General features: G+C 43.5%; 1 protein-coding gene across 4 annotated transcripts in view; it reads right to left on the bottom strand.

Annotated features, from left to right (window-relative positions):
• Positions 1-26,857, bottom strand: part of LOC139229945 (TOM1-like protein 2) — a 125,733-nt gene that overhangs the window by 18,112 nt on the left and 80,764 nt on the right. For all 4 annotated transcript variants that reach the window (XM_070861601.1, XM_070861599.1, XM_070861600.1 and 1 more), the window contains 6 exons: positions 23,209-23,337; positions 21,709-21,825; positions 20,286-20,419; positions 18,857-18,896; positions 17,804-17,915; positions 14,587-14,716 (listed from right to left, as the gene is read on the bottom strand). In XM_070861601.1, coding sequence (XP_070717702.1) covers positions 14,587-14,716; positions 17,804-17,915; positions 18,857-18,896; positions 20,286-20,419; positions 21,709-21,825; positions 23,209-23,337 — 662 coding nt within the window. The remainder of the gene's footprint in view (positions 1-14,586; positions 14,717-17,803; positions 17,916-18,856; positions 18,897-20,285; positions 20,420-21,708; positions 21,826-23,208; positions 23,338-26,857) is intronic.

Below are 26,857 nucleotides of genomic sequence, written 5' to 3'. Positions count from 1 at the left end.
TTATACTCTATCCCCCTTGCAATAAAGGCCAACATTCCATTTGCCTGCCTGATCACTTCCTGTACCTGCATACTAACCTTGTGTGTTGCACAAGGACCCCCCAGGTCCCTCTGTACTGCAGTACTTTGCAATTTTTCTCTATTTAAATTATAATTTGCTTTTCTATTATTTCTGCCAAAGTGGATACCCTCACATTTTTCCACATTATACTCCATCTGCCAAATTTTTTCCCACTCACTTAGCATGTCTGTATCCTTCTGCAGATTTTTTGTGCCCTCCTCACAATTTGCTTTCCCACCCATCTTTGTATCATCAGCAAACTTGGCTACATTACACTCAGTCCCTTCATCCAAGTTATTAATATAGATTGTAAATAGTTAAGGACCCAGCACCGATCCCTGCGGCACCCCACTAGTCACTGTTTGTCAATGACCCATTCACCCAAACTCTGTTTTCTGTTAGCCAATCCTCTATCCATGCTAATATACTACCACCAACCCAGTGAACTTTTTTCTTGTGCAGTAACCTTTTATGTGGCACCTTATCGAATGCCTTCTGGAAATCCAAATACACCACATCCACTGGTTCCCCCTTATAAACCCTGCTCATTACATCCTCAAAAAACTCCAGCAAATTTGTCAAACATGATTTCCCTTTCATAAAACCGTGCTGACTCTGCTTGATTTAATCATGCTTTTCCAAATGTCTCGCTACTGCTTCCTTAATAATGGACTCCAGCATTTTCCTGACGACAGATGTTAGGTCAACTGATCTATAGTTGCCTGCTTTTTGTCTGCCTCCTTTTTAAAAAAAAAAATAGGGGCGTTACATTTGCGGTTTTCCAAACCACTGGGACCGTCCGAATCCAGGAAATGTTGGTAGATTACAACCAATGCATCACTATCTCTGCAGCCACTTCTTTTAAGATCCTAGGATGTAAGCCATCAGGTCCAGGGGACTTGTCTGTCTTTAGTTCCATTATTTTACAGAGTACTACTTCATTAGTGATTGTGATTGTATTAAGTTCCTCCTTCCCTATAGACCCTTGATTATCCCCTATTGGAATGTTTTTAGTGTCTTCTACCGTGAAGACCGATACAAAATATTTGTTCAACATCTCTGCCATTTCACTGTTGTCCATTATTAATTCCCCAATCTCATCCTCTAGGGGACCAACATTTACTTTAGCCACTCTTTTCTTTTTCATGTACCTGTAGAAATTCTTACTATCTGTTTTTATATTTCGTGCTAGTTTACTTTCATAATCTATCTTCCCTCTCTATCATTTTTTTAGTTGTATTTTGCTGGCGTTTAAAAATTTCCCAATCCTCTGGCCTCCCACTAGTCTTGGCCACATTGGATGCCCTTGATATCAATTTGATACCCTCCCTTATTTCCTTAGATGGCCACGGATGGTTATCCCTTCTATTACAGTCTTTCCTTCTCAATGGATTATATTTTTGTTGCGAGTTATGAATGATCTCCTTAAATGTCTGCCACTGCTCATTAACCATCCCATACTTTAATCTATTTTCCCAGTCCACTTTAGCCAACTCTGCCTTCATACCTTTGTAGTCTCCTTTATTTAAGCTTAGGACCCTGGTTTGAGAACCAACTTTCTCACCCTCCAACTGAATTTGAAATTCAACCATGTTATGGTCACTCATTCCTAGAGGATCCGTTACCACGAGAGTATTTATAAATCCTGTCTCATTACACAGTACTAGATCTAAGATAGCCTGCTCCCTGGTTGGTTCCGCAACGCACTATTCAAGGAAACTATCCCGGATACACTATGAACTCTTCCTCAAGGCTACCCTGGCTAATTTGCTTTGTCCAATCAATATGAAGGTTAAAATCACCCATGATTATGGCCGTTCTTTTATTACAAGCCTCCATTATTTCTTGATTTATACTCCGTCCAACTGTGTAGCTACTGTTCGGGGGCCAATAGACTGCGCCCACCAGTGACTTTTTCCCTTTATTATTCCTTATCTTCACCCAAACTGATTCAACATCTTGATCCTCTGAGCCAATATCGTTTCTCACTAACGCACTGATCTCATCCTTTATTAACAGTGCTACCCCACCTCCTTTTCCTTTCTGTCTGTCCTTCAAATCCCTCCATGGCCTTGCCCCCCTCTATCTTTGTAACCACCTCCAGTCCTACAACTCTCCAAGATCTCTACGTTCCCCTAATTCTGGCCTCTTCAGCATCCTCAATTTTAAATCGCTCCATCATTGGTGGCTGTGCCTTCAGCTGTCAAGGCCCCAAGCTTTGGAATTCCCTCCCTAAACCTCTCATTCTCTCTCTCCTCCTTTAAGATGCTCCTTAAAAACTACCTCTTTGACCAGGCTTTTGGTCACCTGCCTTAACATTTCTGTATGTGGCTCGTAGTCAAATTTTGTTCTGTAACGCTCCTGTGAAGTGCCTTGGGACATTTTACTACATTAAAGGCGCTATATGAATACAAGTTGTTGTTGTTATTGCTCCTATTGCCTTTAACAGTCCTCTTTTCACGCCACTATGCAATTTTTTTTCCAATAAAGGACAAAAATAGTTGACCTTGCAGTCACTGGAATTTGTCCCTTCATAAACCAACAATGCTTTTCTATATTCAAACAATTCAGTGAGACTAAAGCAAATGGCAGAGGCGACAGTGTACAGGTGGATTGCCAATTTTTAATACTAATGGTGATTCCATTTAGGATGATAATTACATGCTATAAATTTGTAAGAGAGCTTTGGGATTTTGAAGGGAGATTTAATTTTTCTGCATTTCTGTTAGGCATTGTACTTTAAAAAATATATATATATAATATATATATATATACACACACAATAGAACACCATTTACAGAATACAAGGGCATACTGATCATTTGGGCACACGACACAGCTAACAGGTCAAGTAACTGCAATAGGCTTTCATTCCAGAACTCTACTGTACTCAGTTCCAAAGTTCTTGTACGAACCTGGATATTAAATGTACACAGTTTACAAACGCACACTAGCTTTTCCCAGCAACATTCCCTTTCATATAAATTCTTTGAGTCACAAACTCTTAACAACTTGATGGTTAGTACTTTGAAGTCGAAATCCAAATTAAAGCATCATGCATACTAGTGGTGGAACTGTCTGTAAAAATCAAGTCAACAAGCAGAATAATGGCAAGTCAGAATTTTACTGTATTCAAATTTAGTTTTTAAAAATAATTTGTTTTAATCTTACACTGTGCTTTAATTCCTAAAGTTACCGTCAGAAACAAAATGGACGTTTTATAATCCACTTTAATCAAGAGGTTTAGATGACAAAGCTTTTGGTCATCTGTCCTAATCTCTCATGACTCGGTGTCAAATGTTGTTTATAAATTGCTCCTATTTTACTATGTTAAAGGGCACTATGTAAATGCAGGTTGCTGTTGCCACAAAATGGACATTTTACATTTTAAAGAAGAGGATTATAATCAAAATAGGCATTTTATATTCCACTGTAATTAAGTACAGGTGATATCACAAATGATTAAAACGTGCCCTTGTCTCTTGAAAGGCAATGATACACAGCAGTCCAGTTACTATGGATACCAGAGCCATCCAATACCTCACCCAAAAAGCCATTCTGCATTTGATTTGACAATCACAGCAGAGCTCAAGCCTGTCCTCACCAGACAGCCACACACTTTGCAACAGTTACACAGCGATCAGAAGCGAGAAACATTCATCGATTTCCTCCTTCTACCCCTTACTCAAAAAGATGCCGTGGCCAAATTGGAGTACCCCTGCCTTAGCACTGAACGATAAACCTGGGATGTCGCTAATCAGTATGTCAGGTACTGAAATAATCAGAAAGGCTAAAGGAATGTTGGCCTTTATACCTTGAGGACTAGAATACAAGGGGGTAGAAGTTATGCTACAGCTATACAAAACCCTGGTTAGACCACACCTGGAGTAATGGGTTCAGTTCTGGGCACCACACCTTTGGAAGGATATATTGACCTTGGAAGGAGTGGAGCGCAAATTAAGTTAAGGGGTGATTTGCTCAAAGTTCTCAAGGTATGATGGGGAACTGATAGGGTAGATAGAGAAAGTATTTCCGCTGGTTAGGGAATCTAGGATGAGGCGACATAACCGAAACATAGGAAACATTTTTACAGGCAAAGGGTGGTAGAAGTTTAGAATTCTCTTCCGCAAACAACAGTTGATGCTATATCAGTCAATTGTTAATTTAAAATCTGAGATAGATGGATTTTTGTTATGGTGCAACGGTGGGTTTATGGAGTTAGGTCACAGATCAGCCACAATCTCAATGAATGGCAGAACAGGGGCTAAATGGCCTATGTACCATATCAGTCTGTGTATTAATCCACTGAAGCTTGAGGGGAGGGCTTAATATCATGGAATCATACAGCATAGGTACTGAAAACGTTTTTTTACAAAAGGTAAAAGCCCCCATTTTACGTTATTTATACAATATGTGCACATTCAGGAGCAATGTGATAACAAATACTATCACAACGAGGACGACATGGCCAAGTATCGCATTGCTGCCATCTATTTTCTCCATTCAAACTCCCAAAGCAAAAGGCAATTAAAACCTAATGAGATAAATCCTGACAGCAGTAAGTAAGGTTTATCAGCACTGGGTAAAAATACAAATACAGTAACAAAATGCAAGTCAGCACCCACAAACCTCCAAATGAAACAAATTAGCATTAAAAAGGTTATCCAAAGAATAATGAGCTTGCATTTAAACAACACCTTCACACACTCAGTACGTCCCACAGTGCTCCACAGCCAATTAAGAACAAGAAATAGGAGGAGTAGGCCATTTGGCTTTACCTTTAAGCCTAGTCACTTTTGATTAATAGACAAACGCACAGCAAGATCCCACAGCCAGTAATGAGATAAATGACCAAGTATCTGATTTGGTGGGACGGGTGAAATGGTTCAATGCTGGCCAGAACACCAAGAGAACAGGCAGAAGGGGCCTCGGTTTTAACATCTCATCCAAAATACAATGTGGCTCACCCTCAGGTCAGCCAAGATGACGTACTCAAATCTTGAAGTGGGGCATAAACCTATGACCTTGACTCAGGGGTGACGGTGCTACAAGAAAGCCAAGACTTCAGACTATTGTTACCATAACAAACAACACAGATCATTTCAAATCCTGTCCTCAGCTCAACCTTTTCTGATGGGGAACACCATCACGGCACAAGAGTCACATCAGAACATTAAATGACACATGCTCCTATGTGGTGATGCATATGAATACATCAGTGTCAAATGTTGTTCTATAATTGTTCCTGTGAAGCGCCTTACTACGTTAAAGGCGCTATATAAATACAAGTTGTTGTTATCGCTTCTATTCCCTTTTGTAAGGCAAGTCTTCTTCATATTTATCGTGTCTTTGTTTATTATTAATAAAAGCACCTCTAATTATTTCCCTCTCATTTCTCCTCCTCTGCTGAAGGCATCGACTTGCGCTGCTACTGATCCGGAAGAAATGCATTGCTGGGATGAGAGGCTTGTCCTAAGAGGAGAGATTAAGTAGGTTCGGCCTACACCCTCTCGAGTTTAGAAGAATGAGGTGATCTCATTGAAACATAAAAGATTCTGATGAGAATTGACAGGGTAGATGCTGACAGATTGTTTTCACTGGCTGGAGAGTCTAGAATTAGGGGGCACAATCTCAAGCTAAGAGGTCCACTATTTAAGATCGAGATGAGGAGGAACCTCTTCACTCAGAGGGTGGTGAATCTTTGGAATTCTCTATCCCAGAGGGCTGTGGATGCTCAGTCGTTGAGTATAGATAGATTTTTGGACTGTAGGGAAAATTGAGATATATGGGGGATCGGCCGGGAAAGTGGAGTTGAGGTCGAAGATCAGCTATGATCTTAATGAATGGCAGAGCAGGCCGTATGGACTAGCCCTGCTTTTAATTCTTGGTTCTTATGATACTCCCTGGTACCCAATCCAACTGGTCACTCTTCATGTGTGAGCCAAGACAGCAGGCGTCGTTGGCTATTTAACCACAGCGAGTGTTACAACTGAGCTTCTTCCAGCAGTCATTGGATAGGGATCAGGAGCAGGAAACCTGGCTGAATTTTCACCTTCCTATTCTGGGGGGTGGGGTTGGGGAACTATCAGCAGTGAACTCAACAGAAACCACTGATGAACCTGAAACCTATCACAGAATCTTACAGTACAGGAATCGTCCATTCGGCCCATCCTGCCTGTGCCAGCCCCTTTAAGAACTGTTCAATTAGTCCCATCCGCGGTGCTCTTTCCCCGTAGTTTCCACATTTTTCCCTTCAAGTATTTATCCAATTCGCTTTTGAAAGTTACTATTGAATCTGATTCCACCGCCCTTTCAGGCAGCACATTCCAGATCGCAACAACTCGCTGTGTAAAAAAAATTCTCATCTCATTTATTTAAATCGGGTCGGATTTATTCTCCATATAAATAAACCCAAGGGCCCCTGGTTTTACAGCAAGACAACAGAGCTGAAACCTAACTGGTCACGACACACCCGTGACTTCAGCTCTCCTATGAACGAGCACAACAAATGAATAACATTTAAAGGTAGATCACCCGGGACAACACAGTAGGGTGAAGCACCATGGCTCAATACCCAACACAACGGAGTTCCTATTTCAGCTGTCCTGCTATAGGGAGGGGATACAGTGGACGGCTCTGCAGCTAATCATAATCATCAGAGGGACAGGAGAGAATAGAGAGGCACTGTGTACATATAAAGCAACTTGTGCAGCAAACACACGGAGTATTATACACTGCTGCTTCAGGTCCGTACAGTACAGCTCTCTCCGGTCCACTCAACACAGACTTAATTGTCGGAAGATGCCTCCATTATTATGAAGCAAATGCTTCTACATTTAAAAACAGTTATTCACAGAGAGTCTCAAAACGCATCTCAGTGAGCGCGGTAGCTATTCACACAGACAAACTGGTAGTCCAGTTATCACAGCTAAAGGAGTTGGGGTGAATAGTATTGATGCGTGTAAGGGGAAGCTAGATAAGTACATGAGGGAGAAAGGGATAGAAGGATATGCTGATAGGGAGAGATGAAGAGGAGTGGGAGGAGGCTCGTGTGGAGCATAAACACCAGCAACTTCTATATAATTCTATGTAAAACAATGCAAAGAACATGCAAATATGCTTAAAATCTACATATATACATATACAGAAAGTAATCAAATTCTTCCCAAGGAAGAATTTACCGCCAACCTCCTCGGGATGTGTACAACTGGCCCGACAATGTTTAAGCTTTTGCTAGCCACCCTGCCCAATTGCAGGCAACAGGAGTCAGAAGTCACATTTTGTAATGAATTTCAGTACTACTAGCTCCAGACTCACCTGATGAAGTGACACAGAGCAACAATTCCAGGACCTTGATCAAAACCATTGCTACAGTTTTACACAAAAGTTAAAAAATTTAAAAAAATTAAATAAAGTTCTCAGCCAAATCCATTTCAGCTTATCCCAGTCCAGTTGAGAGAGGCTGGTTTTGGTCTTTTCCGGTCAAACCTTTCGAAAAAGTGGGGGTCGGTGAAGGGGCCGCTGTGAATGATGGCGTAAAGAGTGAAGACAAGTGCAACAATCAACAGACTGATGATGAAAAATGGTATGAAGGCCTTCAGGTGTTTCAAATCCATCTCCGTGAGGACGAGTAACTATTCTGCAACTAATGAAGGACTTTCACAGGACAGACACGAGACAAAAATAGAACACGTCTGAAAATAGTCCCAGCACACGTACACATGGATTAAATTCAGAGATCTTGCAACTTAAAAAAAAAATAACCACCTCCAAGTAATTGCGTGGCTACATATGCTGCTTCACATGCTTTTGCCATTTAAAGTGGGATAGAATTTTTAGTAAAAGAAGTACTCCAGATCAGAAAACAGGATTTCCTTTTAAAAGATTTTTTTTTCTTCCAAAGATTCTCCCCCCACCCCCTACCACCCCCACTTTGAAGTTTCCCCAGCATCATTACATATTTAAAAGGCCAGACATGAAATCTGCTCTTAAGTCACACTCTCAAGTATTCTGGTTACAACAGAATAGCAGAGGGTGAGGGAAGTATGGAAAAAGGGTAGGCTCCCATGGCCTGGGAATGTGGCGGATAAAAAGTGGGGAGACCCCAAGGGTGTGGACCCCGCCCGCCCTGTAGCGATAGCGGATCCCCGCTCCAAGCACCAGGCTACACCTCCTCTACTCCAAGCAGCTCTAGTGTAGCCATCCTCCATGACCCAGCCTCAACAGCTGTTTTGGGGGGGGGGGGGGGGGGGGGAACGGAGGAAAAGGAGAGTTCCAGATTTCTACTATCATATGTGTGAAGAAGTGCTTCCTGACATCACTCCTGAACGGCCTAGCTCTAACTTTAAGGTTGTGGGAACCAAGGTGTATTTTGTCCCTGTGTCAGCCATGGCTCAGTTGGTAGCACTCTCGCTTTGGAGTCAGAAAGTTGTGGGTTCAGAGGTGGTGTCTTTCGGATGAGAAGCTAAACCGAAACCCTATTTGCTCTCTCAGGTGGGCATAAAAGATGCCACCATTTCAAAGAAGAGCAGGGGAGATCTCCCTGATGTCCTGGCCAATAATTATCCCTCAACCGACATGACAAAAAACATTGCAGTTTGTGGGAGCTTGCTGTGCACATTGGCTGCCGCGTTTCCTACATTACAAGTGACGACACTCCAAAAGTACTTCATTGGCTGTAAAGCGCTTTGGGACGTCTTGAGGTTGGGAAAGGCACTATATAAATGCAAGTCTTCCTTTTTTCTGCCCTCTCAAACGCCATGTCTAGTAACTTATTCCACAACTGACTTAGTGCAATTAAAAAAGATATCAGGAAAGCAAAGAGGGAGCATGAATGTTGACAGGTAAAATCAGGGAAAACCCAAAAGATGTTTTATAAATACATTAAGAGCAAGAAGATAACTAAAGAAAGAGTGGGGTGTATTAGAAACCATAAAGGAAATCTGTGTGTGGAGGCAGAAGACATGGGTACGATTCTTAATGAATACTTTGCATCTGTTTTCACAAAAAAAAAGAGGGGCGATGCAGATTTTGCAATGAGGGAGGAGTGTGAAATATTAGATGAGATAAGGAGAGAGAGAGGAGAGAGAGAGAGGAGGAGAGGAGAGAGAGGAAGTATTAAGGGACTTAGCAGCTTTGAAATTGGATAAATCCATAGGTCTGGATGAAATATATCCCAGGCTGTTGAGGGAAGGTAGTGTCTGCCTAACTTGATTGAATTTCGAGGAGGTAACCAGGAGGGTCGAAGAGGGCAGTGCGTATGATGTAGTGTATATGGATTTTAGCAAAGCTTTCGATAAGGTTCCACATGGCAGACTGGTCACGAAAGTAAAATCCCATAGGATCCAGGGCAAAGTGGCAAGTTGGATCCAAAATTGGCTCAGAGGCAAGCAGCAAAAGGTAATAGTTGATGGATGTTTTTGTGACTGACAGACTGTATCCAGTGGGATTTCGCAAGGCTCAGTGCTGGGTCCCTTGCTTTTTGTGGTATATATCAATGACTTGGACTTGAATGTTGGGGGTATGATTAAGAAATTTGCAGATGACACTAAAATAGGCTGATAATGAAGAAGAAAGCTGCGGATTGCAGGAATATATCAATGCACTGGTCAGGTGGGCAGAACAGTGGCGAATGGAATTCAAACCAGATAATTGTGAGGTAATGCATTTGGGGAGGTTTAACAAGGCAAGGGAATACATATTAACTGGTACGGCACTGAGAAGTGTAGAGGAATAAAGGGATCTTGGAGTGCAGGTCCACAGATCCCTGAAGGTAGCAGGAAAGGTAGATAAGGTGGTTAAGAAGGCATATGGAATATTTGCCTTTATTAGTCAAGGCATGGAATACAAGAACAAGGACATTATGCTTGAACTGTGTAAAACACTGGTTAGGCTGCAGCTGAAGTACTGTGTGCAGTTCTGGTCACCTCATTACAGGAAAGATGTGATTGCACTGGAAAGATGCAGAGGAGATTTACAAGAATGTTGCCTGGTCTGGAGAATTTTGGCTATGAGGAAAGACTGGAGATGCTGGGTCTGTTTTCTTTGGAATAGAGGAGGCTGAGGGGAGACCTGATTGAGGTGGATAAAATTATGAGATGCCTAGATAGAGTGGATAGGAAGGACGATTTCCCTTGGCAGAGGGGTCAACAAACAGGGGGCATAGATTTAAAGTAATTGGGAGGAGGTAGAGGAGATATGAGGGGAAATTTCTTTACCCAGAGGGTGGTGGGGGTTTGGAACTCACTGCCTGAAAGGATGGTAGAGGCAGAAAATCCTCACATTTAAAAAATACTTGGATATGCACTTAAAGTGCCGCAACCTAAAGGGCTACAGACCAAAAGCTGGAAAGTGGGATTAGGCTGGCCAGCTCTTGGTCGGCCGGCATGGACATGATGGTCTGAAATGGCCTCTTTCCATGGTGTAAATTTCTATGATCCGAACGAAGTCTTTGGACGAGTAAAAGTTTTGCCTAATTTCCCTTCTTGCTATTTCTTGAAACAAAACCCATAGTATGGAGATCAATATGATCAATTCCCTTCATCCTAATTGTTACGCAAGTTTAAAATGTAAAGTAAAAATGTGTGTTTGAAGTCTGACATTTATTTCGCCTGCAGGCTAGAAGTTCACATATTCCCCTTTTATTGGAATTAACTGCTGGCATCGGACTCTCATTCTGATGGGTTGAGGTTTATAACTGGCATGTGATTTCTTCATTCGAGTTTTAATGTTTTTTTATTTGTTGCTGGTTTGGAGTTTTCCCTCACACTTCGGGGGGGGGGGGGGAATTTTCATCCCTCAATGGAATCGGTGACACGCACACTCTCCTTTATTAAAGAGTAATGCTGTAAAATGATCCAGCTGCCACCTGACACTGGCGTGGAATCCAAACCCCTGCCTGCAGATCATGCCAAAAGGCAACGATCTGATATGTCGGCCTCCTGTCACTGCTGGCCATCGGCCCTGCTTGGACTGTAACAACAAGCTTGTACCAACGTACAAAATACCAGCAGAGTGATGGTCGAGCTGGGTTGAGTTGCAGAGCTGTAATCCATCCAACATGTACCACAGAGGAGAATTTCATGCATTTGCTTTCCCTGCTGAAATATTAGACTGAGCCGCAGAGAGGCGGAGAACACCTGCATGTTCCAGAGAGAAACCATGCATTGTACTGCTTGGTACTCAAGACTTTAAGCATGGTCTGGTGACCTTGGCAAGGGGAGATACTGGGGCGGACAAAATGATTGAAAGTGAAGCAGTCTTTCCCATCACACTCTGCTTGATGCGGGTAATGTGGAACTTGCTGCCACAGGGAGTGATTGAAGCAAATAGTATAGGTGCATTCAAGGGGAGGCTAGATAAGCATATGCTGATAAAAGTTAGACGAGGAAAGACGGGAGGAGGCTTGAGAGGAGCATAAATGTCAGCATGGACTGGTTGGGCTGAATGGTCTGTTTCTGTGCTGTATATTCTATATAATCTTATTTAGAAGTATTGTAAGTTACTTCGACAACCTCAGCAGAGAGGATGTTTCCACTTGTTGGGGAATCCACAACTAGGGGGCATAGTTTAAGAATAAGGGGTCACCCATTTAGAACTGAGATGGAGGAGGAATTTCTTCTCTGAGGGATGTAAATCTGTGGAATTCTCTGCTCCAGAGAGCTGTGGAGGTTGAGTCATTGAACATATTTAAGGTGGATAGAGACAGATTTTTAATCGATAAGGGAGTGAAGCGTTATGGGATGCGAGCAGGGAAGTGGAGCTGAGTCCATGATCAGATCAGCCATGATCTTATTAAATGGCAGAGCAGGCTAGAGGGGCCAAATGGCCTACGTTATGTTCTTATGTACTCACCCCTCATGTACTCTGTAGCTTAGAGATGTAAAATTGCTAATGAAACAAGACATGATGCCGAGCCTGCCATATGTGGACATTGTGATAAGAAATTTGTAACAGCCGAAGGATGCAAGATTATATCTTATTGCACTTTTGTTACAGCAATTTGTATTTGACCTGGGAAGATTCTCAAGAACTGTAAACGCAAGAGAAATTGTTTCTCCAGTCAAATTAACGTGACTCCAAGTATTTTTTTTTCGGTTTAAGGTGTTATACTTTAAGTGACAGCTGTGGCTCACTGGGTACCACTCTTGCCGTGGAGTCAGAAGGTTGTGGGTTCCAGTCCCACTCCAGAGACTTCTGCTGACACTCCAGTAGTGCTGACGGAGTGTTGCACTGTCGGAGGTGCCGTCTTTCGGACGAGACATTAAATCCAGGCCCAGCCTGCTCTCTCAGGTAGACGTAAAAGATTTCGAAGAAGAGCAAGGGAGTTCCCTCAGTCAAATCAATAAAACAGATTATCTGGTCATTATCACATTGCTGTTTGTGGGAGCTTGCTGTGCGCAAATTGGCTGCTGCGTTTCCTACATTACAACAGTGACTACACTTCCAAGATACTTCCTTGGCTGTAAAGCACTTTGGGATGTCCGGTGGTCATGAAAGGTGGTATATAAATGCAAGTCTTTATTTCTTTACTTTAAAATTAATGGAACATTGCTTGTGAGCATACTGTCTTACCGTCATTGAATTAGCAAAATTAAGCTAGCTAGTTAACAACACCCCAACATAAGGTATGTCTGGTGTCAGTGCAGCCACACCCAGAAGAGGAAAGAACATTAATGGAAAAGAAATCCTGTGCGGACACCCCTCTGTTGCTTGAAAAAAAAGACTTGCATTTATATAGCACCTTTCACAACCTCAGGATGTCCCAGAGAGCTTTACAGCCAATGAAGTACTTTAGAAGTGTAATCTCTGGATTGGGACTTGAACCAATAACAATCTGACTCAGAGGCAAGAGTGCCACCAACTGAGCCACTGAGAGATCTGGGGGTTCACGTACACAAATCTTTGAAGCGGCAGGACGCGTTGATAAGGCTGTTGAAAAAGCATAAAGACCCTCGGCTTTAAAAACAGAGCCATCCAGTACAAAAGCAAGAAGTTAGGCTAAACCTTTATAAATCATTGGTCATGCCTCAGCTGGAGGGTTATGGGCAAAGAGCAGGGGATGGGACTAATTGAAGAACTCTTTCAAAGAGCCTGTACAGGTACGATGGGCTCCTTCTGTGTTGTATCATTCTGTTAGCGAGGGCATCAGGAATAAGAACCCACTGACCGTCATCACATCGTTCATTATTCTTAAATAGTTCCAGGATATTTACCTATGCTGCTTGGATATTCAGTCCACGTGTTCATCACTTTCCCGGTGAGGAACATCCAGACATCAGTCCGAATTTGTCTGCCTGCATTTTGAACCTGTGCCCACACCTCAGTCTACCTGCAGCTAAAGCCCTCACACAAGTCTCTCACTTCAACTCGGTTACACGAACGCTCTCCCAGCCGGTAACCTACTTCAGTTCATCCAAAGCTCTGCTGCCCCGATTCTATCCTACACCGTTCCACTCGCCTCTCACCCTCGATAACCCACTGCACCGCCCACCCCTCCCAATAACTCAAATTTAGAATTCTCGTTCTTGTGTTTAAATCCTTCCAATACCAAATCCCTTCCTGTCTTTATAACATCCTCCAACCTTACAATTCCCTGCTTCCTAAGCACTCCGTCACTCTGACTCCAGCCTCATATGCATACTTCCCTACTTCTCCACATCCATCTTCTTCAAGACCATCCTCAAAACCACCTCTTCAACCAAGCTCCCGGTCACCCCTGCTAATCTCTCCTCCTTTTGGTTCGGCATCCATTTTTGTTGACACCTCTGAAGCAGCTGGTGACAGTTTTCTACTGTGAAGGCACTATAAAAATACAAGTCGCTGTCATGCCTCGCATTATACTGTTACGCCTCATCAATGCCTCGATTCTAAAATTCTCATCCTTGTTTCCCAATCTCACCATGGCCTTGTTTCTCCTTACCTCTTTAACCTCATCCAGCCCTACATCCCTCCGAGTCCTCTATGATCCTCCAATTCTGGGCTCTCGATCATCCCCGATTTTAATCGCTCCACCATTGGTGGCCATGCCTTAGGCTCTAAGCGATGGAATTCCCTCCCTAAACCTCACTGCCTCTCTAACTCTCTCTCCTCCTTTAAGACGTGCCTTAAAAGCTACCTCTTTGCCTGTTCTAATATCTCCTTATGTGGCTCAGTGTCAAAATTTGTCTGCTAACGCTCGTTTTACTGTGTTAAAGGTGCTATATAAATGCAAGCTGTTGTTGATGTTAACAGTTTTGGTTTGAAATAGTGCCCAGATTTACTTTTTCTATACACTTTGATAATTTATATATTTGAGATTCCATCTCAGTGTTCTCCTTTCACTACCGTGATTGCTCCAGTCTTTCCTCAGAACTCAATCCTCTGGGATGAGCCTCTGAGCGGGGTCTGCTCGACAGGTTAAACTATTTTTCCTCCTTCAGATATGGATGTACGTTGTGTATTTTCTGCTTTTGTTTCAACTTCTAAATTGATGGGAAATTACAAAACGGGGGAAATATGCAACACCCCAGATGGTCCGCTACTCACTTCTTCCGCTGATCCGCCAAGGAGTTGCTTCTGGTCTGTGCAAACATGTCGAACTCTTCCTCCTCGGTTTTGGGATGGCTGTTGTTCTCCAAGGGCTTCAGTGCTGTATTCACACTGTCTCCTGCAACACCTAAATGTGTGGAAATCCCAATTAACAAACAGCATTACACTTCTCGGGCAATGTCATTTGAACAACTCGATTTCTCCACCACACCGGGGAAAAGGGATTGAGTGGAGTCAACTTCAAAGGGAACTTTACACCGGTTTAGAGAAAGATATTTTGGGAGTTAGTAGATAAAATTAATAGCACAATCACGCCATTTGGCCCACTGTACTATGCTGGCATTTGTGCTCCACACGAGCCTCCTCCCACTCCATCAGCACATCCTTCTATAATTCAGTCAAGCAGAGTCAGCATGCTTTTATGAAAGGGAAATCATGTTTGCTGGAGTTTTTGGAGGATGTAATGAGCAGGGTGGATAAAGGGGAACCAGTGGATATAGTGTATTTAGATTCCCAGAAGGCATTCGATAAGGTGCCACATAAATGGTTCCTGCACAAGACAAAAGTTCCCAGGGTTGGAGGCAATATATTAGCATCGATAGAGGATTGGCTAACGAACAGAAAACAGAGAGTCGGGATAAATGGGTCATTTTCCGGTTGGCAAACTGTAACTAGTAGGGTGCCGCAGGGATCGGTGCTGGGGCCTCAACTATTTACAATCTATATTAATGACTTGGATGTAGGGACCGAGTGTAATGTAGCCAACTTTGCTGATGACACAAAGATGGGAGAAAGCAAATTGTAAGGAGGACACAAAAAATCTGCAAGGGATATAGACAGGCTAAGTGAGTGGGCAAAAATTTGGCAGGTGGAGTATAATATGGGAAAATGTGAGGTTATCCACTTTGGCAGAAAAAATAGAAGAGAAAATTATTTACATGGAGAAAAATTGAAAAATGCTGCAGTACAAGAGGGACAAAAAGTTAGTATGCAGGTACAGCAAGTGATCAGGCAGGCAAATGGAATGTTGGCCTTTATTGCAAGGGGGATAGAGTATAAAAGCAGAGAAGTCCTGCTACAGTTGTACAGGGTATTGGTGAGGCCACACCTCGAGTACTACATTCAGTTTTGATCTCCGTATTTAAGGAAGGATATACTTGCATTGGAGGCAGTTCAGAGAAGGTTCACTAAGTTGATTCCGGAGATGAGGGGGTTGACTTATGTGAGTAGGTTGGGCCTATACACATTGGAGTTCAGAAGAATGAGAGGTGATCTTATCGAACCATATAAGATAATGAGGGGTCTCGATAAGATGGATGCAGAGGGGATATTTCCACTTGTAGGGGAAACTAGAACTAGGGGAATAGTCTCAGAATAAGGGGTCGCCCATTTAAAACTGAGATGAGGAGGAATTTCTTCTCTCGTAGCATTGTAAATCCATCGAATTCTCTGACCCAGAGAGCTGTGGTGGGTGGGTCATTGAATATATTTAAGGCAGACATAGACAGATTCTTAAGTGATAAGGGAATAAAGGGTTATGGGGAGCAGGCAAAAGAGTGGAGGCGAGTCAATGATCAGATCGGCCATGATCTTATTGAATGGCGGAGGGGCCAAAGGGCCTACTCCTGCTCCTATTTCTTATGTTCCATGTGATGTTCGATGTGATGTTCCAATGTTCTATTCCTTTCTCACTCATGTACTTATCCAGCTTCCCCTTAAATGCATCTACACTATTCGCCTCAACTACTCTGTTTGGTAGCGAGTTCCACCTTCTAATCACTCTTTGGGTTTAAAAAAAAAGTTTCTCCTCCATTCCCGATTGGATTTATTAATGACTATCTTCTATTAATGGCCCCTAGCTTTGGTCTCGCTGACAAGTGGAAAAATCTTCCTGAGGTTATTCATTAATACGATCATTAATACTGCAATTCTAAAATAGAACAACATTTCCTTCAACCTTTTCCAATATTCTACTTTACTTAAGTCACCAACCCAGTTCCACAGCTCTCTCGTACGTCAGCAAGTGATCACTGCAGTGGTTAAATGCACAGTACTGTGGGGCTTAGAGCTATAAACACTAGGAAGGTCGAGCTTCAAACATTGCTATTGTTGTTTCCCCAGTGGTGGTGCTGCATCTCGCAACCATATCCTTGGCTGGGAAGGGAGAAATCTGCCTGGTTTGCTCTTACTTTGCTGTTCCTGTGCTTACCTTCAGCTCCCTGTGCACCTAATCTCAGACGTTTCAGCTCCTCAGTCTCAACCAACATAATTTGTACAACCTGATGATTTTTTTTTATAAATGGAGTATACTAAATGGTGAAAGGTGTCTCTGAAGTTACTAGAAACCGGTTGATGTACAGTAAAGCTCAGTTGGATTGCTTGCCTTAAAACAGAAGCTGGCCATTTATTGTAATCTATTGGAGCATGTATGCAGTCAGCAATGTTGCCCCGAAGGTGCGCGGCTGCGCAGTACTCTCAAAGGTCCCGCGCAGGCTGCTCACCGGCTTTTACATTATAAATACTGCACATTTTTACAGGTACTGCGCAGTAAAAGAAACAAGCCATGCTTAAAGTGAAGCTTACAGGGAACATTGGTAGTCAGGAGAAACTTCTTTACCCAGAGGGTGGTTAGAATGTGGAACTCTGCCACAGGGAGTGGTTGAGGTGAATAGAACAGATAGCTAGATAAACACACGAGGGAGAAAAGAATTGAAAGATATGCTGATAGGGTTAGATTGGAGAGGTGGGAGGAGGCTCGTGTGGAGTACGGATCAGTTGGGCCGAATGGCCTGTTTCTATGCTGTAGACTCAATGTATATCTATGTAATCGTCAACCAACGTCTAATTTATTATGTGCATAATTAGTTTGATTATTTGAAATTTTAACTAAGTTAAAACTTTGCCAATCTCGGGTGGGAGGTGAAGTGTTCGGGTTTGGGTTCCAACAATCCGCACTGAGGAAGGCTGCAGACTAAATGGAATTACAAGCAGCTGACCCCCAACAGGGAACAGTAATGAGACAGGATCAGGCTTAGCTGCGATAGTTCCCACAGATACTGACCAGGCTCAAAGAGAATGATCACCTGTATGATGTACCGGAGAGACATTGCTGCCCGTGAAACAATACGCAGCACCTTTGGGAGAGGAAGGGGGGTAATGCAGTCTTTTTTTCCTCCTTCCCAATGTTAATAACCAACTGAGAACCAATACTTACTGAGCCCTGCCAGCTGTGTTGAGAGATTAGAGGCAGCCACTGGGGTGACAACAGCTGGAGAGCTTGGTGTAAGATTTATTAAACTATCTGCGTTCTCTGAAGCACTGGGCACCTTGAGAGCGAGAGAGAGAGAGAGAATTAACTTCTTATGACATATTGGCAGTTTAATAAGAAGCTAACACAAGATGAAATGTACCGACAAATGCATTCTAACGCCAATCAAGAGTTCAATTGCGTGGAACCCTACAAATGGGAAAGGAAGAGAAATGGGGAGAATTCTACAGGTTCACCACCCACTGAGTGAAAACAATTTCTCCTCATCTTGGTCCGAAATTTCCTACCCCGTATCCTGAGACTGTGATCCCTCGTTCTAGACTTCTCAGGCAGGGAAAACATCCTCCCCGCATCCAGTCTATCCAACCCAGTCAGAATTTTATACGTTTCAATGAGATCCTCTCTTTCTTCTAAACTCGAGTGAATACAGGTCAGTCAACCCAATCTCTCCTCATATGACAATTCCCCCCATCCCAGGAATCAGTCTGGTGAACCTTCGCTGCACTCCCTCTATGGCAAGTATATCCTCTCTTAGGTAAAGATACCAAAACTGCACACAATACTCCAGTTGCAGTCTCACCAAGGCCCTGTATAACTGTATTAAGACATCCTTGCTCCTGTACTCAAATCCTCTTGCAGTGAAGACCAACATACCATTTGCCTTCCGAACTGCTTGCTGCACTTGCATGTTTGCTTTCAATGACTGGTGTACAAGGACACACAGGCCCCTCTGTACATCGACACTTCCCAAGCCATCGCCATTTAAATAATACTTTGCCCTTATGTTTTTCCTACCAAAGTGGATAACTTCACATTTATCCACGTTATACTGCACCTGCCATGTGTCTGCCCACTCACTCAACCTATCTAAATCGCCTTTCAGCATCTTTGCATCCTCCTCACAACTCACAATCCCACCTAGTTTTGTGTCATGCCATGTCTCTGCAGTGCCTCAAACTAGATTAGTTGACTTTATTCCAAGAGTTGAACTGTACTCACTCGATTAGCAGCATTCTGTCCAGTTCTGAACCTTTCAAACCTGGAAAAAAAAACCATGAAAGATAGAAATGGTGAAGTAGGCACGAGATTATATACTTGAAGGGGAAGAATTTTCAGGGCTATGGGGAAAAAGCAGATGAGTGGGACTGGTTAGACAGCTCTTTCAAAGAGTGGCACAGGCAAGATGGACAAATGGCCTCCTGTGCTGTATCATTCTAGGATTCTATGAGAAGGCACTGAGAATTTCCAGTCCTTACAACTTTCAGTCAAATCGGAGGCAGATCCCACAAGTGCTAACAATTCTCAACCAGCCTAAAATCCTTCAAACTTCATGTTTTTGCAAAAATGTGATAGTCTGGGCACGTTGAGTATTATAAAAATTAGCCAATACCTTGATAATGCACCCAAAGGGCTATGGCAAGTGAGACATTTAAACAAATGATTCAGTAGTCACTGACTTTTCTGCCCTGTGGGGAACCTCCTAGCCTTAAGTTAAGGATTTCCCCTATATAAATGAGGAACTTCATTCCAGTATGTAATCAGGGACTTCATGTGGGGGAATTCTAGGCACAAGCATCACATTCCTATCACTTTGTACATCATTATAGATTAATACAGCACAGGAGATGACCAGTCGGCCCATCATGCCTGTGCCAGCTCTTTGAAAGAGCTGTCCAATCAGCCCCATTCCCCCGCTCTTTCCCCATAGCTCTGCAAATTTTTCCCTTTCAAGTATTTATCTAATTCCCCTTTGAAAGTTACTATTGAATCTGCTTCCACCACCCTTTCAGGCAGCGCATTCCAGATCATAACAACACACGTGTAAAATAAAATTCTCATTCCCCCCCCCACTCCCCCCCCCCCGATATCTTAAATATGTGACCTCTGGTTACAGACCCCTTGTTGTAATATGTCTAGCAGTTGCACAAGCCCAAACTCATGCAAAATATTAAGTACCAAAAACAGCTTACTGATGGGTGTCAGGCATAGCTCAATGGGTCGCACTCTCGCCACTAAGTCAGAAGGTCGTGGGTTCAAGCCTCACTCGAGCACATAATCTGGGCTGGCACTCCAGTGCAGTACTGAGGGAGTGCTGCACTGTCAGAGGTGCCGTCTTTCAGCTGAGACATTAAACCGAGACCCTGTCTGCCCTCTCAGTGGATGTGAAAGATCCCATGGCACTATTTCAAAGAAGAGCAGGGGAGTTATCCTCGGTGCCCTGGCCAATATTTATCCCTCAGCCAATATCAGTAAAACAGATTATCTGGTCATTATCACATTACTATTTGCAGAACCTTGCTGTGCACTAATTGGTTGCCGCGTTTCCTACATTACAACAGTGACTACATTTCAAAAAGTGTAATTGGCTGTAAAGCACTTTGGGAAAGGTGTTATAGAAATGTTCCTGAAAAAGTGCATGGCGGATTACCTGTCATATCGGAGAAATATGTTATTGAGGTTATCATTGACGTGCAACAGATCCTCTGTCACTTGCTCATTTGTCACTCTTGAGATGAGTTCCAGGATCCTCTGCTGCATCGCTCGACACGTCCTGTTCAGCTCCTGGTATGGAACAGGAAATTGTACATAACTGCTAAAGTACTAAACAACACGGTTAGATTTTCTGCAGGCAGGGCAGAGATGATTTATCTTGAGGTGGAAATTTAAATATCAAGCCAACTTTCTCTCCTTTTTTGCAAAATTTGTTCCTTCCTGAAAATCTGGACTCCTTGTTGCAAGAGTGCCTGTAACCTCTGCCCAAGTTCTTCCTGGACAATGTCAGCAGGCTAGTCGATTGCGGAGACCATCACACTTGAGCCCGGTCCTGCCCTCACCCAACGTCACACCATCAGCACTGACAGCTGGGGTCACTGTTCAGAAAGAGTGGCCCAGGTCATTTTTCTCCTCATGACCATCAGGGTACTGAGACCAATTGTTGGCCCTTACCACTGATATGTCAAGTTAGCACAAACAGGAATTGAACCCAGGAACCTACTGGTCTCTATAGCGCAACTGCACACACGGTAAACTTGCTGTGCCACTGTGGGATGCCCAAATATTTTCCACTTAAATAGTGCTAAATTGCCTCGAGGGCAGGTTTTGCACATTTACAGAGTTAACTTCCGATCACCTCTTCCTCCTCTCCTGTTCCAAGCTTTTGTTAATCATGGAGTCAGAACTTGAGGGATAAGGAGTGTAAATGTAATTGTATAGAAAATAAGAAATAGGAGCAAGCAGGAGTCGGCTCTCCGGCCCCTCGAGCCCGTTCCGCGAATCAGTAAGATCACGGCTGATCTTCAGCCTCAACTCCACCTTCCCGCTCGATCCCCATAGCCCTTGATTCCTTAGTATCCAACATGATGCCTTAATTGGTGCAATATGAAGACTAATCTTCTGGTCATTAAATTTTAGATATGAACTGCTAATACCAAAAGTTGGCTCAGGGTATTATGGCTTAATCTATCAAAGGTTAAAGATACCAAGGGATATATGAGTAAACCAAACCCAGAGGGCATGGAATCAAGGTCAGAAGAGGGAAGTGGATAGTACAGATTTAGCTACTTGACACAGTGTGTGGAGCAGACTGTCAAAGGAGACAGAGGCAACAAAGAGGAAAGCGGCTAGATAGAACTAACCGAGAGGAGACAAAGTTTTGAGAACTGCGGGACTGACCAGATAGACCATGATGTCCCCCCACCCTAGGTCCCGCGCAGTCCTACATTCAAGGAAATGGAGCAAAGGCGAGTAAATGAAGTTGAGGTACAGATAAGCCGTAATCTAACTGAATGGCGGAACAGGGCTCCAGTGGTTGAATGGCCTACTCCTGTCCCCATCTAAAAACACTGCTTCACCTGTAGTAGTTCAAGGTCGGAGGAATCTTCTTGACCCGGGACCATCTCAGTCAGCATTTCAGACATGACCTTTACATTACCATTAACAACATCCAGTTCACTCCGCAGTTTAGCGACCTGAAAAAAAAAACACATTTAAAATCTAGTCTAAAAGTCAGGGGTAAATCAAGTGGAGCTTGACCAGTGAAGCTTAGCTATTCTAACTGCCACCAAATGGTGACTGAACGACAAACCATTTGATAAGTTAGCTTGTTTTTTTAATTAAAAATTACCAATTGTAAGTGAATATTTTGGCTATTACTGAACAGCTGTCAAGGCAGTTCAATGGCAGCTCGAGTTTCTCAATAGCTACGACTACCATTAGAAAATGAATTGAGTCTCCACGCGCTTATATTTTTGCAATCCGCCCGCTATCATTTGCCGGCCCAGCCCCCGCCCAGGCTGAGAATGGCCTCAGACACACAGAGGGAGATACCAGGAGTGACACTTCCCAAACAGTTGCAGAGGATAAGCACAGAACAGACATAGCTCAGAATCATCTGTTGCATGAATATGATTACATTGCGGCAATCACTGACAATGAATACTAATTACCCAGACATCAATAACACAGATTACAACTGGGAAGATTATACTCCATGTGCAGAGGTCGATGAGAGAGGGACAGATGAGATGAGATTTTGTGTGCATCACTGGTCCCAAATAACGGCACCATAGGACTTCACATTGTAAGAATTATTGGCACTGGTATGTATCTAAGGCGACTACTCCGTGTTGGTTGGTAGAAGGGGAAGGAGAAAGCACGGTCATCAAACCAAGTCTTTATCATCCAGGAGAGTGATCCTTTGAATTACACAATCATACAGCACAGATGGAGGCCATTCAGCCCATCGTGCCTGTACCGGCTCATTGAAGGAGCTATCCAATTAGTTCCGCTCCCCCTGGCTCTTTCCCCATAGCCCTGCAAATTTTCCACCTTCAAGTATTTATCCAATTCCCTTTTGAAAGTCACTACTGAATCTGCTTCCATCACCCCTTCAGGCAGCGCGTTCAATATCAAAACATGCTGTGTACAATAATTTAGTCTCATGTGGCTTCTGCCAATGGAAAGTTTCTCTTTACTTTATCAAAACCCTTCACAATTTTGAGCACCACTATCAAATCTCCCCTTAACCTTCTCTACTCCAAGGAGAACTACCCCAGTTTCTCTCGTTTCTCCACATGACTGGTACCAAGGGATGAAAGATTTCATTCTAGTAAATAGTTGGGGGAAACTTTTTCTTCTTGTGGCTGGGTGGGAAAGGGGAAATGTTGTTTCTGTTGAAAGCACTTTCCCTCCTACGTTTATAGTTCTCTCTTAAGGGAAGGAAAAGCAAGAGGCGCACGATACGCAGAAGAATCTCAAACCAGCTGCATAATGTGCTGTCTCAACAGTGAGATGTGATTGCAGTTCCGGTGTTGGATTTGGGGGTAGGGGGTTGAGCTACCTCCTGATGTTACCTGTTCAAGGGAGGGAGTAATTGCACCTTCCGTGGCCACTGCTGGGATGGGTTGCTCGGAGACTGGGAACACCGCTGGCTGCGCTGGGACAGAATTTTGCATCACCGCCGGGTCGACTTCGGGAATAGTCTGAAAAATAAAAATGAACATTTGTACGCAGAAGGATGAGTCCAGCAGATAACAACTAGTTAACTGCCAGAGGTAGTGACATGACAAATGAATAGTCACATATTTTAAATAAGTGGGAGCTGTGCGATGATTAACCAGTTATGCAGGCCACTCGTAAGAAAATAAGTTGGTATCACTTTATACCACAAGAGATTATGAAAGTTTCGGAAGGCTCCCTCATGACTCAGCAAGGTCTGAGCCACACTAATCAGGAATGCTTTTAGCTTGGATCCCGGATCAGTGCCTAGCTAGTCTATCTTAGCTAGGTGGTGTTCGGAGCAAAAGCAGCCTCAGTTAGAGATTGGGAGAGAAAGTGAGGAGGGAGGGTGGGAGGGAGGGTAGTGAGGGAGAACCTGGCTCGGGCTCATGCTCCCAATTACTATCCGGGGTGGAAGCTCACTATTGTGGAACCTGCCGACACTGACTGTTGAGACTCATAACGTGAAGAATGCTCAGCCCATTGAGGTGGCCATAGACCTGTATCCCAGCAAGCAATCAGCACCAAGGAACCTGAAAGGGGGGGGGGGGGGGGGGGCGCGGAGAAAATAAACCTCTAGGTATGGTTTGTTTTATATTAACTAGGGCTCTAAATTAGCGTAAAGAATATTGAAACTGGCTTCTGCACTATCACACGAGATAATGCTCACTCATCTACGGGCACAATAATGTAGTGGTTATCTTACTGGCTTAGTAATGCAGAAATTGCAGATTCAAATCCCACCAGGGCAATTTGAGAATTTGAAATTATTTTTAAAAATCTGGAACTAAAACAATAAAGTGGTCAGTTAGTAAAAAGCAGCCTCAGTTAGAGATTGGGAGAGAAAGCGAGGAGGGAGGGAGAGTAGGGAAGGAAATCTGCCGCCCTTACCTGGTCTGGCCTATATGCGATTCCAGTCCCATAGCAATGTGGTTGACTCTTAACTGCCCTCTGAAATGGCCTAGAAACCCACTCAGTTGTATCCAGGGAAACTAGGGGGATGGACAATAAATGCCAGCCTTGCCAGCCTTGCCACAGCCAGAGAATGGGGGAAAAAAAAATCTCTACAGGCATTTGGCCGCGGGTGGAGGTAGAATAAATCAGGCCTGCTTCAGACGGAGCTGCCTCCTCCTGGGGGTGGTTCCACACGGACTGTTCACCCTACTATACTTCACCTAAGTGGCATGGCATCAAGCATTACAGCTGACCCAAATACTGCCCTCACCTAGGTGTCCATGGGCAATTTCCTGTAGTGGTCACTGGATAACAAACAGGAGCAAGAGCCCTGGAAGATTCTCTCCCATCCCTAGCCCAGAGGCAGAGGGCCAATTGTAACTCCACACTGAAGCTGCATTCACCAAGCAGAAACCAGGTTTCAAATCGGTGTAGCTTAGCACCACATCGAGTGGTGTACTGACCATCAGAAGAGCTTCAAAAATTAGATTTTTGTAACGTGTTTCATAGGGCCCAAGTTTCCACAAGAAAAAAAAAACAGGCGCCCCTCCGAGCTGGGCGCCCGTTTTTCGCGCCTAAAAACATCCTCGGTATTTTCACAGGTCTTCTGGCCCTCAGCGCGGCCAGCACGGGCTGTGGGGGGGGCGGTCCTCCTCCTCCTCGATTTTTTTTTAATGTGTAGAACAGGTTTTTTCAGTTCGACAAAAATCTTCACTGGCTCCATTCTACTTTAGTTTGGAGTACATTTTCACTGTGGAAACTTTCAAATCAGGCGTCAGTGGCCGGACACGCCCCTTTTGAAGAAAAAATTGTGTTCTAAACTAGAACTGTTCTACCTGACAAGAACTGCAGAAAAAAAAAATGTGGAGAATTGCGATTTCTAAAATAGTCCGTTCTCCACCAGTTGCTCCTAAAAATCAGGCACGAATCATGTGGAAACTTGGGCCCATAGATAGAGATCTGTTTAGTTCTGTGACTTATGAGCATTGTACATATTTTTCAGAAAAATTGCACATAACAATGTTAAATGGAATATAGCTCCTTTCACAACCTCAGGATACTCCAGAGCACTTTACAGCCAATGAAGTACTTTTTTTTTGAAGTGCAGTCATGTTGTGATGTAGAAAATACAGTAGCAAATTTGCACACAGCAAGATCCCACAAACAGGAATGTGATAACATTTTTTTTTTCTTGGTGTTGGTTGAGGGATAAACATTGGCCAGGCCATCAGGGAGAACTCTTGCAAATAGTGGCATGGAATATTTTACTTGCACCCGAGAGGGCAGACAGTGCCTTGGTTTAACATCTCATCCGAAAGACGGCACCTCCGACAGTGCAGCACTCCCTCAGTACGGCACTGGGAGTGTCAGCCTGGATTTTATGCTCAAGTTTCTGGAGTAGGACTTGAACCTACAACCTTCTGACTTAGGCGAGAGTGCTACCCACTGAGCCGCAGCTAACATACATTTAAGATATTCTGAGGTAATTATTCATAACATTACTAATGGCTTTACTAGAAAGTGGCAACACTCTCATTCCTATTTACACTTTCTGATAAGTAAATAAATGACATGTCCAGCGAGACTCTCAACTAGAAATGCAACCCAGCTCTGGGATAAATGATTCGACTCGAACTTTTCTCCAGCAGCCGGCACAGTAGATGTGCAGGTTCAAGGAACGATTTGGCAAAGTTGCAGCTGAATAGAGATTGAAGAACAGTTGCTATTGGTTTAAGCATCCAGATCTATGGATACATCAGCACAGAACAGACCATTCGGCCCAACTGGTCTATGCAGTGTTTATGCTTCACACGAGCCTCCTCCCACCCCTCTTCATCTAACCCTACAAGATCATAAGAACAGGAGTAGGCCATACGCCTAGAGTGTTCCTCATTCTAACCACTCTCTGGGTAAAGAAGTTTCTCCTGAATTCCCGATTGGATTTATATTTATGACTCCGAGTTCTGGTCTCCCCACAAGTGGAAACATCTCTACGTCTGCCCCATCAATCCCCTTCCATAATTTTAAAGACCTCTATGAGGTCACGCCTCAGCCTGTTCAGTCTTTCGCATTAGTTATATTTGTAGTATATAACTTGGAACATTCTTGGTTTAGACACAGTGTGTTCCAGAATAAGACTGCTGGTACTGATACACTTTAAAAGGGGCCGCTGCACACTCAAACTGGCAAAATGATGGATGCTTCATAAATTGAGAATTGTGCAATGCACCATAAGCGCTTTACACCAAATGATTTATATCAAAGACTGTTAGCATGTTGGGAAACTGTTGAGAAATTCCACTTGCAATGTGAATGGCAATTTCCTTCCCCATGACTCTCCAGTCAGATTTTACCCTATCCTAACCCATGGTTACTCCTTGGTCTTGCTGCTCTTGCCATCCCAGGTTTGAATTGCTATTGGATCTGCCCTCAGCTGTCCTCTGTGCCTCTGCTGGCAATTCTCTAAAGAACCCATTCCTCGCCGCCTTCTTAAGAGCAGCAACCTCCAACTGCCCCACCATCCTCTCTCGCCGACCTTCTTGCACAGCA

This window comes from Pristiophorus japonicus, chromosome 19, assembly GCF_044704955.1.
Source record: "Pristiophorus japonicus isolate sPriJap1 chromosome 19, sPriJap1.hap1, whole genome shotgun sequence".
NCBI classification, from domain to species: domain Eukaryota; kingdom Metazoa; phylum Chordata; class Chondrichthyes; family Pristiophoridae; genus Pristiophorus; species Pristiophorus japonicus.
This window is presented reverse-complemented; position numbering and strand designations above follow the sequence as displayed.